At 46.4% G+C, this 16,744-nt stretch overlaps 1 protein-coding gene across 46 annotated transcripts in view; it reads left to right on the top strand.

Moving 5' to 3' along the window:
- The window catches only part of MAP2 (microtubule associated protein 2), a 238,050-nt gene that overhangs the window by 162,354 nt on the left and 58,952 nt on the right, over positions 1-16,744 (top strand). For all 46 annotated transcript variants that reach the window (XM_030017079.1, XM_030017072.1, XM_030017074.1 and 43 more), the window contains one exon: positions 3,731-4,016. In XM_030017079.1, coding sequence (XP_029872939.1) covers positions 3,755-4,016 — 262 coding nt within the window. In that variant the 5' untranslated portion in view covers positions 3,731-3,754. The remainder of the gene's footprint in view (positions 1-3,730; positions 4,017-16,744) is intronic.

Genomic DNA, 16,744 nt, shown 5'->3' with positions numbered 1-16,744 from the left:
ATTTAAGGTCTGTGAAGTGTCTCTTCACTGCTGCTTTACTGCTGCTGTTGGCAGCTGCTGGTGGAGTGTGATCTCTCCGGATAGGGAATGGCCAGGGTCTCAGTAGCATCCTCCATGTCAGTGTGGACAAGGAAAGCCTTTTTGGGGAGGGCTGTGCATGGCCCACAGATGTGGGTCAGTATCACTGATGTGGCCTGTGGTGCACAACAGTGCCTGCTTGATCCCTCTGGAAGGAGGGGGCATTTCCCACCCCACTCCCATACCCTGATTTGCATGGCTGGCTTTGATTAGGCTTCAAGGTGAGGAACATACTGAGGGAGGAGTGTTTCCACAATCCCGTGCCGTCTAGCTAACGCAGCCTGTGCCGAGGCTTGTACTTGTGCCCCGTGGCATATTGACGTGGTGTCACCAGGATGGCTTTGCAGTAAGGGGCCATACTGGGGTGTTGGTACAGCCTGTGAGCTCCACTGCCCTTCCTGCTGCAGTCCAGCACCTGCCTTGGTCCCTCTCACTGCCAGTAACTTCAGCTGATGGAGGAGAAAAGCAGTGAGAACATACTAGTAAGGTCGCTGCCGCATATTCTCTGATAATGAGGTTCTGCTATAATGGGTAGGGAAGAAAGGCTCATAAATATCCAAATTAATTTTTAACTAAGGCAACACGACATTTTAGCGGGCTGGCTGTGCCGCCTTTTCTGATATTTTTTGAAAGCCTTCATTGTAGTTTATGCAAAGACTAAGTAAATCATAGTGGAAAGAGGAACTTTTTGCTTCCTTGAAGTACTGTGTTTCCCTAGATTGTTGAAACTATTCCAGGTTTCTTCTTTTTGTATACCTAACACTATTTAAATTCTGCCGTAATATTTGTCCACTCTTGGTATTTCTCTGTCAATATTTAAATTACCTGATTAATTTAATTCCATGGTATGCTAATGAAATGACAGAAAAACAACTAACCTGATGGTAGAAAGCACACCTGTGTATTCTGGATTTGAACCTGAGCTGTGGATGAATCACACCATACAGCATAGTCATTGCTAAATTGCTGAGTACAAAGATGCATTGTGTGACTCACTTGCTGTGTTTCTACTACCATTATAAACTCTGAGAGCACTTGATGAATAACAGAGAGTCAAGAATGAATTCATCCATGTTTCACTCTGTAACCATCTATTATAAATACTGAGCCAAATTCTGCCTCCAGATACACACAGCTCTCATTGAAGCCTGCCCACTGTATTTATTTTTAAAGATAAAAGCACTTCTGTTACTTTCACAGAGGACTTCTGTGACACAGTCCATTGTAAGGATGTGAATATCCTTCCTCAAGAGCTTCAAGTGAAGCAGGGAGTGTCTGCCTGGAACCAGGAAGGGTACTTAGGGATAACAGCCTCCAAACTGCGGCAGTGGGAGATAACCGTTACGTTCGTCTCGGTGATGTTCAGAACTGCATTCCCCACACTCGGGAGAATTCGGTAACCCTCCCTCTCCTTGCTGAGGCGCTGGGCTTTTCTTGTGGGTGACCCAGGGGCTGAACTGCTGAAGCTGGTGAGCAGGTTCGTACTGTTCCTGGGGCTCGCTGTCAGGTTCAAACCACACTGGATTGGTGGGGAAAGCCTTGAGTTAGACTTTGGGGTTTGGGGTTTTTTCCCCCTTTTTTTCTTTCTGAGCTTCCTCAGGGGACATAGATGAGAATGTCTCCCTGTTTTCCCAGAACAGGCTCTGCTCTGTCCTCGGACCCCAAAAGTTGGTAGCTTTGGATGTGTGCTACTCACTCCTGTACAGAGGGAGACGTTTGTCCCGTGGCCTCATGTTTTGGAAAGGCTCGGATCAGAAAATGTTCTCTAGTGTCATGCAGTAAACAGACCCAGAAGCAGAGACTCATGTCTTTGGTACATAGGAGATGGTCTTTGCCCAGCTTGGGCTCTCCCCTTTGTAATTACCCCATCAGCTCTTCTGGTATGATTTGAGATGGCTGCCTTAAGGCTCTTGCTGTATGTGCAGAATGGCTCACTGATGAGTCTCCCATCAGGGTAAAGGAGGAGGGGAAGGCAAAGGGATGTGGAGCATGTTTACCATTTCTGTGGTTGATTAAGGCATGTCTCAGTGCCACTGAGCTTTGTGATACTGCTCAGCCCACCATTTTCATTACAGCTCAGAGTAAACACTGGGCTTGAAGTTTCACCTGCTCCTACAGTCTTCATGCAATTGGTTATCCCCAGGAAATGGTGCTGGGTCAGGGTGAGAGCAGACAGAGCTGCGCTTCCCAAAACACCATGGTTTCACTGGGAGGCAAAAGAGTTATTAGTCCTTTTTGGGGTGGAACTACAGTTTGAGTCACATATTTATTGTAAATGAAATCTAATTTTCATGATTCACCATGATTTTTTAATTTAAAGTAGCTCTGAAAGCCATTACTACTAAATGACAACATCTGATCAGAAAGGGCTCGAGTTACCAATTGTGAATGATTATCTGACAAATAACAATAGCTTTTTCTCATGTTTAGAGGTTTTCTGCAAACTGACCTGACTCTGTGGAAACTAATTTTTTTTTCTGGTTAGTTTGTTTGGTTTTTGTTAAATGTCTGCAGAATATATGCACCATCCAGTTTTGTGCATTCTTTTCTAGACTGCTCAGCCTCTGTGATGTGTGGCTGGTTTACTGCGTTCATCTGATTTCTTTTAGGTGTATCTTTTTTTCTTCCAGGAAAAAAAGATGGCAAGTGCTTTTGGAAAAGGCCTGCTGGTTTTCACTTGGACATAGCTAGCTCAGGTCAAGCCTTCCTCTGCCCCCCTGGAGGTTACTTTATCATTGGAACATGGATTACGATATGTTGTCTTCCTAGGCTTACATATTGAGGAGCTACTACTACGTTTTTCTGTGAGGAGTAGCCAAAGCCTATGGCTTGTGCAGTGGCTTCTTTTCCTGGCTTGGACAAGTGAGAGCTAATTAACAGGAGTGAAATACATGTGAAGTAGCAAATAATGATTAGTTTTGTTTATATATAAATACTCATAGTCATAAGAGAATGCAAGTGCTTGTGTGGAAAACAACTGTTCCCCACAGGCTGTTTTGGACAAAAGGGAGTGAGTGTGAATGTTCACGAAACAGCAAGTAAGAGGGGATATAAACAGGGTCAAATAGCACATATGTTCAGGAACCCAGTGAATTTTCTCCAATGTGGTTTCTGTCATGGCTAGCAGCAGTTTGCATGCACCACAGAGGAAGGATAGCCCTGTAGTTCTGTGCCCAAAGAGCACCTGTTCTTTGCAACTGCAATGAAAATTGCAACAGCAGCTTCACTTCTTTTAGCAGTTGTGGCATTCTTCCCTTTATCACCCTGGGAAGATGTTGTTGCATTATGGTGACCGATCCACTTCTTGTTAAGTGGGTCTACATTTAACTGTAATTAGTGAGTTAAAATCAGATTAATGAAAAGGCAGCCCTCAAGAAACTGGTGCTAATAGTTGCAAGGCATATGAGAGTCAGGGAGGACCTGACCCGTAATTTTTACCGGTTGTGGTTTGTTTAGGTTTTAAAGTAGCTTGCTCACGCCCAGGACAGACAAGCAGAGACACTTCTGCATTTAAACCCTCTCTCATCTGCCGGATGCAAGTTTCTTTGGCAGCACTGCTGGTAATGTGCCTGTGCTGCACGTGGTTGCAGCCTGATGGTCAGGGGCACAGTCACCCACTTGGAGCTGATCTTTCCTGCTAATGTCGTTTCAGGCCAAGCGGTGAAGGCAAGGAACCATGGCAGAGGATAGGAAAGACGAAGCCAAGGCACCGCACTGGACTTCGGGTCAGCTAACAGAGGCTTCTTCACACCCACATTCACCTGAAATTAAGGAACAGGGCAGCGCGAGTGCTGGACTAGTCAGAAATGCCAATGGATTTCCCTACCAAGAGGATGAGGAGCCGGGGCTGGGCGGCCATGAGCAGCCAGGGACGTACGCTCGGACCAAAGAGAACGGGATCAATGGAGAGCTGTCGGCAGGAGACAGGGAGACCGCAGGTAACATGCCTCGATGCCCCGCCATGAAATACAGGGCTCTGCAGACCACTGACTGATTTTCCTCCAAGGGGAAATATTAGCTGGAGCCAAGCGTGCCCTGGGGCATGGGGAAGCTGACATGAGGGAGCATGTGCCTTGGAAGGGCACTAGCTCTTCACAGCAAGGGCTGCATCTTCATCTGGGTTTGCACAAATTGCATCCTTACCCATGACCCTGGGCAGTGCTCTGAGAAGACTTCAGGAAAGGCATGATGGTTCCTTAGTGCGTCTTCGTAGATGGGACAGGGTCACCTCTCTGAGGACAAGAGAACAGGCTGGTGTAGAGCAGCTGCTCAGCTTCTCTGGCCTGGGAGGGAGTAGGAAACCGCTCAGCTGTTGTGCAAGGATAGCTCATGTTGCTCTTGGCATGCATATGTGTGTTCATGAAGGATGGGTTCTCCTGTTATTGCTCACAAGTAACAACGCCTTCTTGAAACCACCAATTATTTGCAGAATAATGTGTTACTCAGTCTGACCAGGAATACGACAATTCAGTGTCAGCATTTATTCACCCTTGCCCAGGCATATTTCACTGGGACTTTGTCTATTTGTAAACTATGTTAGGATTTTAGGATTCAGCTTGTTATTTGGCAGGGGGGGGGGAAGTGTGACTGTGTCAAGATGAAATATGCAAAGCAAGTTTCCAGTTTTAGAAGTAAATGCTAATTTTCTCTGTGCAGAGTTCCCACTTTAAACCCCAGATGCACAGTGCAAGAGGAGTTTCTCTTGTACAGACACAACTGCCCTTGATGCATCCATCCATGCATGCTAAAGAGATCTTTCTACCAACGTTTGTTGGCTGTTGACAGCGTTTAGAGATGCTATCCATAATTTCTCAGCAGCAGAGTATTTTAAGGCTCTTGGACCCTACAGGCATTTCATAAGCAATTGTGCTGGAAATGGATCTTTCTGCTAAAAGTAAATGGGTTTAGATTTTAAGGGTCTCTTCTTGCGGATAGCCAAAATTTGGAAGCCAAAGGTAAAGGAAATCTTGTATAAGCATGCAGGTGAACACACTGTTGATGACTGGGGGGATGACAATGAGGTCTTGTCTTTTTGCTGTAACCCAACTTTGTGCTAAGCTTAGCCAGCAGATAAGCAGGAGCAGGTGTGCAGGAATCACAGATGCTGCAGTTCTTAGGGGTTGACGTGGGCCGTGGGAAGACTGAGCGCATTTCTTTTCTTTGCCACAGATTTTTCACACAATCTTGGACAAGTGCTACCCGTACACGTGGAGAAGTGGGAATAACTTTACAGGATTGAGAGGAATTTCCTCTCTTTAAAAAGGGAGGAAAGAGATGCTCTTCTCAGGCTCTCTCAAGCTCAGGTTCTGAGTGGTGGTCAGTGTCTGAACATTTAATTGAGGAGTTTGCAGCTAATGGGTGAGAGGAGGCAGGAACCCACTGCTGCCCATCAGCGGGCATTGTAGTGGTGTATTTTCATGTTGCTTTTTGAGGCAAGGGGTTAAACAGCAGAGCAAGAGAAAATGAGGCAGTATGGTCTAGGGCAGGTAGCGGGACTGGGGACACATACTTCCCAAGGGAACAAAGCTGTTCTTGATCAGGGTGAAGTTTGCTTTGATCACCACTTTGTGGCCTCATTTCTTCCTCCCCTGCTTTTTTCTCACTGTCTGCTTAGATTGCGAGATCTCTAGTGTGGGGACTTGCTGTCAATACACACAGTTTTTGTTTGCGAGTCTTAGTAAAGCTTATCTTGTGGCATCTTTGTTTGTCCTTGAACACCGGAAAAGTCCCTAAAACTACCTGCCTTCATGCATGAATTCCTAGCTCTCCAGAAACTGCACACTCACACACTGGCTAAGCCTGTATTTAATTAATGCAATGTGAACCATCTTAGGATACTTAACATATATTTTTAATCATTTTTCTCTTTTTGAAGGAGAAACCTGTTGGCAACTTTCTGTAGCGATAGAAAGGGACTGGCGCGTGTGTTCTCATTTTACACTAGTATTTACTAGCTGGATGTGCTTAATGCATTGTGAAGCAGGAATTTTAGAGGTGGATTTTTGGTGTTTGATTCAGAGTTTGATCTTGAAATCAGGGTTGCCATTTGCCACCAAATTCAGTCATCTTTGCTGTGTTTGTCTGCTTGTAAATGTTAACTGCAGTGGGGTGTTGTGTCAGGTAGGGTTTTTAAATGCCACTCTGATACACATAATTACCAATAATGTGAATCGTTTAATCATTTGTAGTAGCTTACCAACTCCAAACCGCTGAGGAGAAAATGCAGAGGAAACTAAGGTCAACCGAGATGATTAAGCCAAACTGTGGGTTTGAGTGGATTTACAGGGATTTTTTTTTTTTCCCCTGGTGCAAGTCCAGCACCATAACCTAGGAAAATCTCTGGCTTCTCAGCCTTTGTGTCGGAGTCTGTAAATCCCCAGCAACTGCAACAACCAGCTCACCTGCAGCGGAGCACTAGTATAAACAGGGCATTTCCCAGGCAACCGCCCATTGCCCCATCCCTGCTGATGAGACCTCAGCTAGGTTTTGAGGCGTTTCACCTAAGGAAGCTCTCCAGCACCCGACTGACCCAGGAGCTGGGAATTAGTCACGAAATAGGCCTTTCCTAGGGAGAGGTATTCTGCAGCAGTGCAATAGTCCCTTCGGGGCACAGCAAAGCAGCAGGACACTGGTTTGCAGGGCTCGTGCTGTAAAATCTGAGAGCTGTGCATTAAGGGGAAGGTTAGAGTCAGGCCACTGGGACAAAGGCACCTTATGCCAACACTGATGCAGGGACGAGGGGTGGTAATGGGGGAGGAAATAACAGTTCTTGCCAAAACGCATCCAATCCATCACTGCTAGTGACATTTTTAGGTTTGCACAGTTAAAATTTGCCTTCCTGTATATATGTATGTCTCTCTCTCTTGGCATCTGTCTGAGAGTTATTGAGTCTGACCTCAATTTTGGAATCCTCTGAATCTGGCTGTTGTGTTGCCTTTGATTGATCTGTCTCGGTATCGTGCTGGTAATGGCTGCATTATGGAGACACATCAATGCCCTCCTTTCAAATGGACTGATGGGAACGTGGGAGAGTGCACAGTGCTGTGGGCAGGGCAGCCTCGGGGCCTGATCCGGCATCCAGCAAAGTCAAAGTCAAATATGTGCAAGAGAATAGGCCAGGTTTTTTGGCATAGTGCATAGGAAGCTGTTAGGGATATGGTATGAGTAAGGGCAGTAAAGCAGCTATTGCTTTTTATATGTATTTGTATATATATATTTCTATATATACTTGGGCTGGCCCTGGCAGACCAGCTCAGCCCCGCTCCATCCTCAGCCCCGTGCCGCTGCCAGCCACAGGTCCCATGCTGCTCCTGAGGAGCTCCTGAAGACACCTTGCCTTTGGCGCAGTCTGCATCATCCCACAGCCGGAGATCCACCAAGTTTCAGTGTGCTCTCCCTGATCCATGTCTGTCCATGTGCTTCCTCACCTGCACACACACACAGAGCATCTTTGGTGAGGATTTTGGAAGTATTAAGAGTGGGGGATGAGATCTGTAGCTTTTGTCAGGTCAAACATTTTCACGTCACGCGAGATGTGTGCTGCAAAGGAGGCATGATAGTGTAATCTTCAGAAACTCACTCTGAAGTGGGCTGATGTGGAAAGCTTTAGACTGGACACTATGGTAGAGCACAGGATGCATTTGACTCGTAATGAAATACAAGAGTGGCAGCCTTTGCTTACTGAAAAGTCGTGGTCAGCTAGCTAACTGGGAGGAAGCGCTGAGGAGCAGTACAGATGCGCTGCAGCATTCTCTGGGAACCAGCAATTCAGCACAATCCATCATATTTGACTTGCAAGGAACATCAAGCTGCAAAGGTTTGTTTTTTCACACTTAAAATGCATTTATTTTTCTTTTCGTGAGTAACCTGTCTTTTAATGAGTAACCTGTCAAATTTGTATAATTAGGGGTAAAAGTGGTTAGATGCCTTGTGAAACATCTTGTACAATATGTCTTTATGTACAGTGACTCAACTGATTGAGTGCTTTCTTCATTATATGCCAAATTCAGGTTTATAATTGGAGGAGGTTTGGATTACCTACACAGTTATTTGATGAATTATTTTTTGACAGATGAAGGGAAAGCACTTCCTGAAATCCTATTACCAGAGCCTCAGTACAGTGGCTCTGTCCTGGTGTCAGTCCATGTTAAGGACAGTAACGCGTCCTGCCAGAGTGACAAACAGAGCCCTTCATTAAATGGCAGGGTACCCAAACCATGGGGGATGCAAAGAGACTGCTGGAAAATTGTGGCAGACTTCCTGACACAGCACAGTGGACCGACCATGGGTTGAGCACTCCTGCCTTGTTTTTCAGAGGTCTTGAGTCATAGGAAAGGCAGGTGTGAGGGAGCCCATGACAGATACATGAGAGAGGCCAGGATTTTTGATGGCTGGTGGGACCCAGAGACTGGTATGTGTTAGTCTGTAAGTGAAACAGAAAGAGGGGGAGCCCTAGACCTGTGAAGAGGAATGAAGAAGTGGCAGTATTGAGCTGAGGGAGGAGTAGGGGGCTGAGTAATAGTGAGGGAACAGACCCAGAAGCAGGAGAGCTAGGGGAGGCAAAGGGCCGAGAGCTGGTGAGATGAAAGCTGTGAGGGAGCAAAGCAGAGATGGGAAGTGGCATGGAAAAAAGGAAAAATTGACGATAAGGTAAGGACAATAAAAAGAGGTTCAGTTTTATCTGTTCATCCAGAGCCCACACAGCTTTTGCATTGTGGCAGATATCACCCCAGAGAGGAGGGGATTCAGACAGCAGGAATAGCACAGTCTGCAAGGAACAACCGAAGAGAAAAGTGCGAAGGGCAAATCATGTTACAGCCTTGAATGTAATTTATCCTAATTCAGCCATTTGTTTTAGGCTTTGTTCAGTGGGACTAAATGGGCATCTGCAACAAATCTATTCCTGTGACCAAATACTCTTTAAATAATTATATTTCAATAACCTGCAGGGAGCGTCAGACTGGAAGACTGCCCTGGCACAGCCAGTAATACTTGAGCAGAGGTGGGGTGTCCCTTTAGGTTGGCTATGCAAAAAAACCCATGTTGAAGACAGGGATTGTACTTGTTTCAGCCACCTGGCAGCGTGTCAAGGAAACAGTCTGTATCCCATCATCTTCCATAGCCTTGCCTTGTAGTAACCAGTCTCCAGGTAAAGAGGATCTTGTTCATGGCCCTCAACACCACTGCACTGTTAGAAAAATCACCATGATGCTTAGTTCTGCCGGCTCAGGGCCCTCAGCCCATGAGGGCTAGGACAGGAGCTGCGATGGCAGGTTGTGTTGGGGCAGGATTGCAGCACTGTGCGTGGTGTCCGTAAACACAACAGCCTCTCCAGGCTGAAATTGCACCGAGTCATTGCCTGGTCCCATGGTGTGTTAGTGTTTTTTTTTCCCCCCTCTACTGACATTTCATTTAATCTTCTTTTCCTTTTTCTCATCTCTCTCGCCATACAAGTGATAATACTCAGATGGCACTGCCAGTAAACATACAAACAGGCTGTCTTTGAACAGAGAACTTTTTAGTCTTTCTTTCCAACAGGACTGCTTTGTCAGTGCTTTCCTTTTTGTTTGGCTGTTTGCGCTGGCTGTCCTGCTGCTGCCCAAGTCCTCCTGGAGTTACCAGAGCCCCTCCCAAACTCCCTCAATGCCTGTTCCCCAAAGGAGCCTCCCAGCCTTGTTGTCAGATGTGCATTTTCAGCAAGCCACACGTCTCAAGCAACACAGACAGAATGCACAGAATGATGCAAAATCAATGACATTCAAAGATGAATGTGATTGCTGTGTTCGTCCCATTTCAGTTGTTTATTTTACAAAGCTGGAAGAATGCATCTTACCATGTCGTTGATGTCTCCCATGGGAAAGAAGCTGTTAATTAGGCATTTTGATCTCCCTCCCTTTGCCCAGGAAATGTGACAGTAATTACTGCGCACCATCATCTTTGCCAATTTAGATACAGGCAAACATACCAGACTTCTGAAACTTTTCTTCTCTGTGTTAAGAGTAATACAAGTGTCATTTTCTGGGACACATTATTGGGCTATTTTAGACATGTTCAAATCATGTTGCTGAAGACAAGCATAGGTGGAGGCAGCAGAGCCTCTTTGGGGCACTTGTAGAAAATGTTTTTTTTACCATTCTCTGTTAAGCTTGCTGTAGAGGTCTTTCTCAGTTGTTCTTCTGCAGAGGACTGGGAATGAAGCCGCAGAAATTCCATCTTTTCTCACGTGTCCCCTACCCCCAGCTACCTTCTCCCTGACTCTTAATATTCAGTAACTGCTGTAGAGACCAGTTTCAGTGGCTGGCATTATTGGTCACGAAATCCAGTAAGACATCCCGTTTTGTCCAACTGTAACCTCTCTGAGGTGCTGGCTCTGCCCTCCCACCTCCTCTTGGGACTTCAGAAATCAGTCAGTGATTGAAATGTATTGGTAGGAGCTGGAGGATCTGACACAGTTTTGGGCAGTGTAAGCTTGAAAAAATTATTGCCTGAAAGGGAGTGGGGTGAGATAACCCAGTGCACAGGTGCCGTTGACTCCCATGGCTGGGAGTCAGACACCCAGAGAAGTTCAGCCATCAGTGTCTTTTATCCCTAAAGCTCCTCTGAAAATGTCAGTGTGTGGTTCAGATTTGCTTTTGAAAACTGTATCTCAAACCGGGTGCAGTAACACCATTAGAGTCAACTGTTGCATTCTGTCATGTCAGCATTGAATCTGGCCAAGAGAAGGCATCAACCAGCCATTTCCTTTGGGCTCCCTGTTGGTGTTTTGATTCACTTTGGTGTTTCCTTGTTAGGGTATGAGCATCATAAGAGGGAATTGCATAAGCAGCTGTGCTTTCTTAAGGAGTACGAGCAAAATGCCTGTGAGTTGTTGGCCTGGCAACCAGTGCTTACTTGGTGCCATCAGTGTTCCCAGAAAACGTAATCCATAACAGCCTCAGAGATGCAACAAGGAGCAACGAGGCTGGGAGATGGAGGAAATATCTTTCTTAATGTGTTGTTCCAACCACACTGGTAATTCAGACTGTACGCTGTGACTGCAGTTTATCAAAGTTGCCATTTGAAAACATCTGCAGCCCTTCTTGGAGGGCTGCTGTAGCCAGGATAGCTATTGCCGCTGAAGGATGAATATCCTGTCAAATACAGAACACATCCTGGGAGTTAAATTTTTGCTTTTGTCTCCCCTTTTTGTGGACAAAAATTTGCCCTTTGTCTGTTCGACTTCCTTCCCGCCATCCATGTTTGGCTGCCTGCTCTGATGGAGGCTGTAAATGCAGACTTTGCTGTTTCTGTGGGCTGGATCTTGACCCTCCAGCACTGGTGTTAGCTGTGTGACTGGGGGGGCAGTTGTGTCCAGAGGCCATGTTCTAAATTGTGGCCTGTTGTGCTGGAGTCCTTTTCAATGTATGGTGGGAGAGAGTCTGTGCATTTATGAATTACATAAAGTAGGCAAGGCTTGTAAAAGCCAGGAGAAAAGGCAGACAGGTGTGAAGAGAGCTAGCCCAGGTTACCCAGGAGGGCTGTGGCAGAGCCACAGGCAGGCAGCATGGCCCTGTGCAGGGCTGTGTGCTGCCTTTCTGCCGGCTCCTGCCCTCTGGGCTTGGCTCAGCTCTGCCCCTTGCAGAAAGGTGGAAATGGAGCGCTTCAGCGGCTCTTCCCTGACATGTCTGAAGGGAAGCCGTTATGGTCTCCATCTCCAGGATGGCAGCATGAAGGACATGCAAGAGCACTGGGCAATATTTGGCAGTGGGCAGAGGTCTTTGCAATTGCATCTGGAAGGTGGTATCGCTGGGGACTGTGCCAGCATATAATCTTCCATTCCAGTGTTGATCTGAGGGCAGGAAGATTTGGAGGAAGGTTCATCACCAAACAGCAGAGCCTTGTTTTGCAGGCACACAGCTGCTCCTGTTCCAGGCAAAGCTGAAATGGCAACTGCTTCTCCAAAGTCACCTTCAAAGGGAAGCAGCAGATTCTTAGGTGACAGCCCAGGACGTGCTGGTGGGCATTGCCTGCCTCATTTCCTGGCCCCTTGTCCCACGCACAGGCAATTATCAGCTCTCAGGGTCTCACACGCTGTGGAGCAGAAGAGCCTGGAGGTGCGGTCATTAACCCGCTCACCCCTATGCTTCACAAATCCCTTCGTCCCCTTTTCCCATTGCAGAAGCTCATGCATGCGGCTTGGTGCACTTCCCAGCCCTGGCTAACCAGAGGTTAGCCCAGCACAAGGCACTGCTCCCCGCCATCCCCAGGTGGGTCTGATGGAGGCAGGTCCTCCCAGCGCAGGCTGGGCATCTGCCCTTCCAGATGCAGCTGGGCATGGGTTTAACCTTTGGCGGAGAGGAGGTAGGTACCATCAGATCACTTACAAAAATGGGTTGCACAAACAGTCTGCTGCTCCTGCGAGGAGTGCCAGGCGTTGCTGATTTCTTTTTTCCCTGTTGCCATGCCAACACGTCCCTGCGCAGAGTGAGATCTCTTTTTAAGCTCCGCTGAGAGAAAGTATGTAGCCTGGGAGCTTATTTAGCATTCAGGAGTGCACAGCCTCTCTGTAACGGTTCTGAGCCACAGCCAGGCTGTCTGACAAAGGAAAGGAAGATTTAATTTTTTTCCTCCTTTCCTCTAGCATTTGCTTCTCAAGGTTAAGGGAGACAGGGTAGATGGGGAAAGAGACTGGGAGTGCTTTGCGATGGGGACCTCAGTCTGCTGTACTCACTGAGGCATGACTTTCATGGAAATGAAAAGGAAATATTACTTTGGGGCGTATTTACGGTGCAAAATACATGTGTGAGATAGGTATAGAGAGTTATATATATATATATGCGCAAATTTCTTGTTTCAACTTACCCTGATGAGCTACTCTGTATTAAAATTGGAAAGCAAAGGCAATCTGGTTTTTGATTTGAGTGAGGAACTCAAAGGAAAGATTAGAAAGAAGCTGGGGACAAACCCCCTGTCTCTGTCTTCCCTGCTGTTCTAGTCTGTGAGGTTACAATATTGAGAAAGAAATCATCTCTTCTTGTGCTATATTCATATCCTGAGTGAGGACAGCAAAACCTAGCATGTACTGGTGTTTTGGTTTGGGTTTTTCCGTTTTGTGGAGTCGCTAGTGGTAGATTAACTGCTCACTTTAAATTAAATCCTTATAATGATCATTAATACAGGTTTCCTTGCCTTTGCCAGCTGAAGGGATGGAAATCAGCGTAAAGCTGCTGACATTAGCTGGCATATGAGCACTGATGATCCAGTGCCTGTCCATACCAGTGAAAAGATTGATGTGGAAATTCAAAGGCATGACTCAAAGTGAGAGGGCTACATGCTGGTTTTGACTCTGTCATTTGTTCCTTGGGAGATGTTGAGCAAAACATTTATGTTTTCCTGTGCTGTTTCACAGACCGACTGCAGAGTGGAGTCAGTGGTACTTGGAAAATCCATTCTGAGGTGATGGTTTAGAAATGCAGTCTTGGTTGGTTTTTGGAGTTTTGTTATTACTGAGGATTCCTCATGACATGCAAAAAGTGCAGGAAACTCAAGGTATCCCAGCTGTGTACATTAGATCATGTGAGTGAGCCCTTTTCCTGCATGTGGAAAATACCTGGCCAAAACTTCAATACTTTAATTTTATTTGCATGCAGTATATGGAAAATAACTGTGAGATATCGTTATCTCCCAGGCAGGAAAACCTGTTAGCTGCTTCTCAGAGAGTCATTTTCACTCAAGACTGAGTAGATTGAATACTTCATGGAAATCGGTTTCACTTGGAGGCACTATATACTTTGGGAGGGAAGAATAAACCCCAGGTATTTCACTTTTTTGTTCGTAGTTCTTTCCTTGAGACTAATTCATAGTGATGTATGATCAGTTTGGTACAGCTCCCAGCAACCAATATAGCCTATGGCAGTTATGATAAATCTAATTTACAGTCTGGTCCTCCGTCCATGCAGCCCATGCATCTGGTGAGACAGATACATTAATAAAGATCAGCAGAAGTATCAGCTGCCAGTGCTGCATAGATGTGGCAGTCTTGCTGATGTACCAAAACTGTTTTCATCCCTAGCCTTGCACCACATATGACAGAAGGAAAAGGCTTCTGCTGTGACTATTGCTTTTTACCCCAAAGCCAGGGCATGTGCCGAATCCAGAGTAACGCAGCCTACGCAGGTTCTTCGTGAGCTGTAAAGGGAACTAATCCTTAGCTGTTCCTGTCCATGAGTTGTTTTCTCTTTCCTTTCACTGTCATCCTTTCTCTCTATTTAAGAATATATTGTCCCTTCTAAACAATTGCTCTGTCAGCTCTTCCTTCTTTTCCTCTCTTTTCTTATGTTGCCTCTGGCTTTTCTTTTCTTGTCCTCTCTATGTACTCCGAGCTTTATCCCAGCCACCCAATGTAGCTCCTCTGTGACCTTGAATTTCCTCAGCTGCTCCTCAGTTTCAGTACACTTGAGAGCTCTGCCTCTGGATGCAGATCTCTCCTGGTGCCTGCAGTGACCCAAACCCTGGTCTCAGCTCTCCCCACAGCACCCAGACTTCCCCAGCACCATGGCTGCAGAAGCTTGCAGGTGTTTAAGTGCCCAGAGAAGACAGCTCTGTTTGGAAAAGTGGAAGAGGTCGTTCAGAAGATGCACTGAGGGCTTTTACATGCATGTCTCGCATCTTCCTTCTGCAAGAGTAGGTGCACATTTCTCTTTCCTAACCACTTCACATGCTTAGAGGTGTGAGCCAGTAGTCTCCAAGGGTGGGCAGGCACTGGATGGGAGCAGGCCATGTGAGCGGTCAGGGATGAGTCCCGGTTAGAGACAGTGACCTGCCAGAGACAAGGCTCCCTTTGATTGGGGTAGTGCCAGAAGAGAGGGGGAGAGATGGCAGAACTGCTGAGCAGGGCTGAGAACTGCTCTGAAAATCCATCCACGTCATGACCTCTGTGGGACTTGGTTAATTTGTATGTGATGCGGGACGTGTTCTGCTTTGCCTGACTGTGGGAACACTTGCACATGTTCGTTTGTAAGTACACAACACCGTTCCTCACAGTCAGCAGGAGAAAGACATCTGTCTTGGTACAGGTGCGGGGCTAGGCTGGGAAGCAGAGCTGGGAAGAGATTAGCCGTGCAGCTTTTACTGCATTGCAGAGCTAGCTGGTTAAGCAGGGTTGGACTGGCAGTGTGAGCCCTAAGGTGAACAGGGCATGGTATTGTGTTACCATATCCCCTGATGGGATGAACAAAAATTCTGTTGCGTTGACAGAATGATCTTCAGTCCTTCTGACGAGGCCCAACTAGAAATCCCACACAACGCGTTCACAGGTTAATGTTCATTTTAAACTTAAATTCAGCAGAGTTTGTACAGCATACTTTGAATTTTTTTTAAAAAGATCACAGGCACACTGTAAAGAGTGTTTAAAATCAGCTCAAAAGGAGATAAAAATGAACTTTAAGGGACATGTCACCTCCTGCTGTAGGTGGCTGAAGCTCCATTGACTTCTATGGGGGTTCTTAAAAGTCTGTTTGTTTAAAATCTTAACTTGTACTGAAGTTCAAAACAAATATTGATTTAAAAGTGAGTTACCTGTTACGTGTATTACTCGCACTCAAAGGATTAAATATCCAGTTCTTTGTTTTGAAGCCAAAGTGGTTTCTTCTGCATGAGTCCCCAGGAGTTTACGTTTTAATGCAAGATAGATATAGCTGCTTCGTATACGTGTGAGTGATGTTTTCAGCTGATACCTAGTCCTGGGAAAGGCAGTGGGACCTCCCTGCATTGGCCTGGCTGAGGGTCTGGTGTTGTCTGCTTCAATATTGCATGTTAGCTGTAAATTGTGTGCTGATGCATCAGACAAAACAGAACCGATTAGCTTTTCCCACCTCTGACTTGGCTTGGAAATGCTGACAGTAGTAAATATTTTGTTCCAGGCAGTAAACTTAAGAAGATGCGACTCAGGAGATGCACAGGGAGCAAGTATTTGCAGTAATGAGGGCTCATTTTAAAAGCATTGCCATATTGTACTGACATTTGTATGACTACTTTTTAACAGTCTTTCATATTTCAAGGGAGGGAGGATGTGGGGACTGATCCCTTGGTGTTTTGTTCTACAGCTGCTAGACAGTGTGGCAGAGTCCTCTGCCTAATGAACGTGCACTGGGGTGTTGGGGAGCTGGAGGAGGGGGCTCACTGGAACTGTCGGAATTGCTCCTGGCTCCTAGCATGAGTCACTTTGGATTTTGCCACTTGAGTGCCTTGGAGATTTGGACTATCTGTCCAGCTCTCTGGCTGAAGAGGGTGATCAGGAAAATGCAGTCAGGGTAGTGGAGCTGAAGTACACGCAGAAGGTGTGGAAGTGGTCCGAGGACAGGCAGCCCGAGCCTGGGCTACTGCTTCCCTGAATGCTGCGGAGCAGCCAGGGGTGCACGGACAAGCCGTCCTCCGGCTTCCCTATTTGCCTGTGCCAGAGCACAACTGGTCCGACACAGCTCAGCTGCAACCAGGACACCAGTATTGCACCAGATTTACTCTGTTATAAAGCAGATGTTAAGGGGCTGGATAATGGCAATTCAGATTTACAATCTTGAGTTTAAGGAGAAGGTAGGAGGGTCTGTTGAATAGCTGAAGTACCCCAAAACACAGAGGTGTAAGCTGTTTGCTGTGGGGCACACCAGAGCATGAAGCTGCTGTGTTGGGT

Source organism: Aquila chrysaetos, chromosome 6 (genome assembly GCF_900496995.4).
Source record: "Aquila chrysaetos chrysaetos chromosome 6, bAquChr1.4, whole genome shotgun sequence".
Taxonomy (NCBI): Eukaryota; Metazoa; Chordata; class Aves; order Accipitriformes; family Accipitridae; genus Aquila; species Aquila chrysaetos.
The sequence above is the reverse complement of the archived record's forward strand: the minus strand, read 5'-3'. Positions and strand labels throughout refer to the sequence as shown.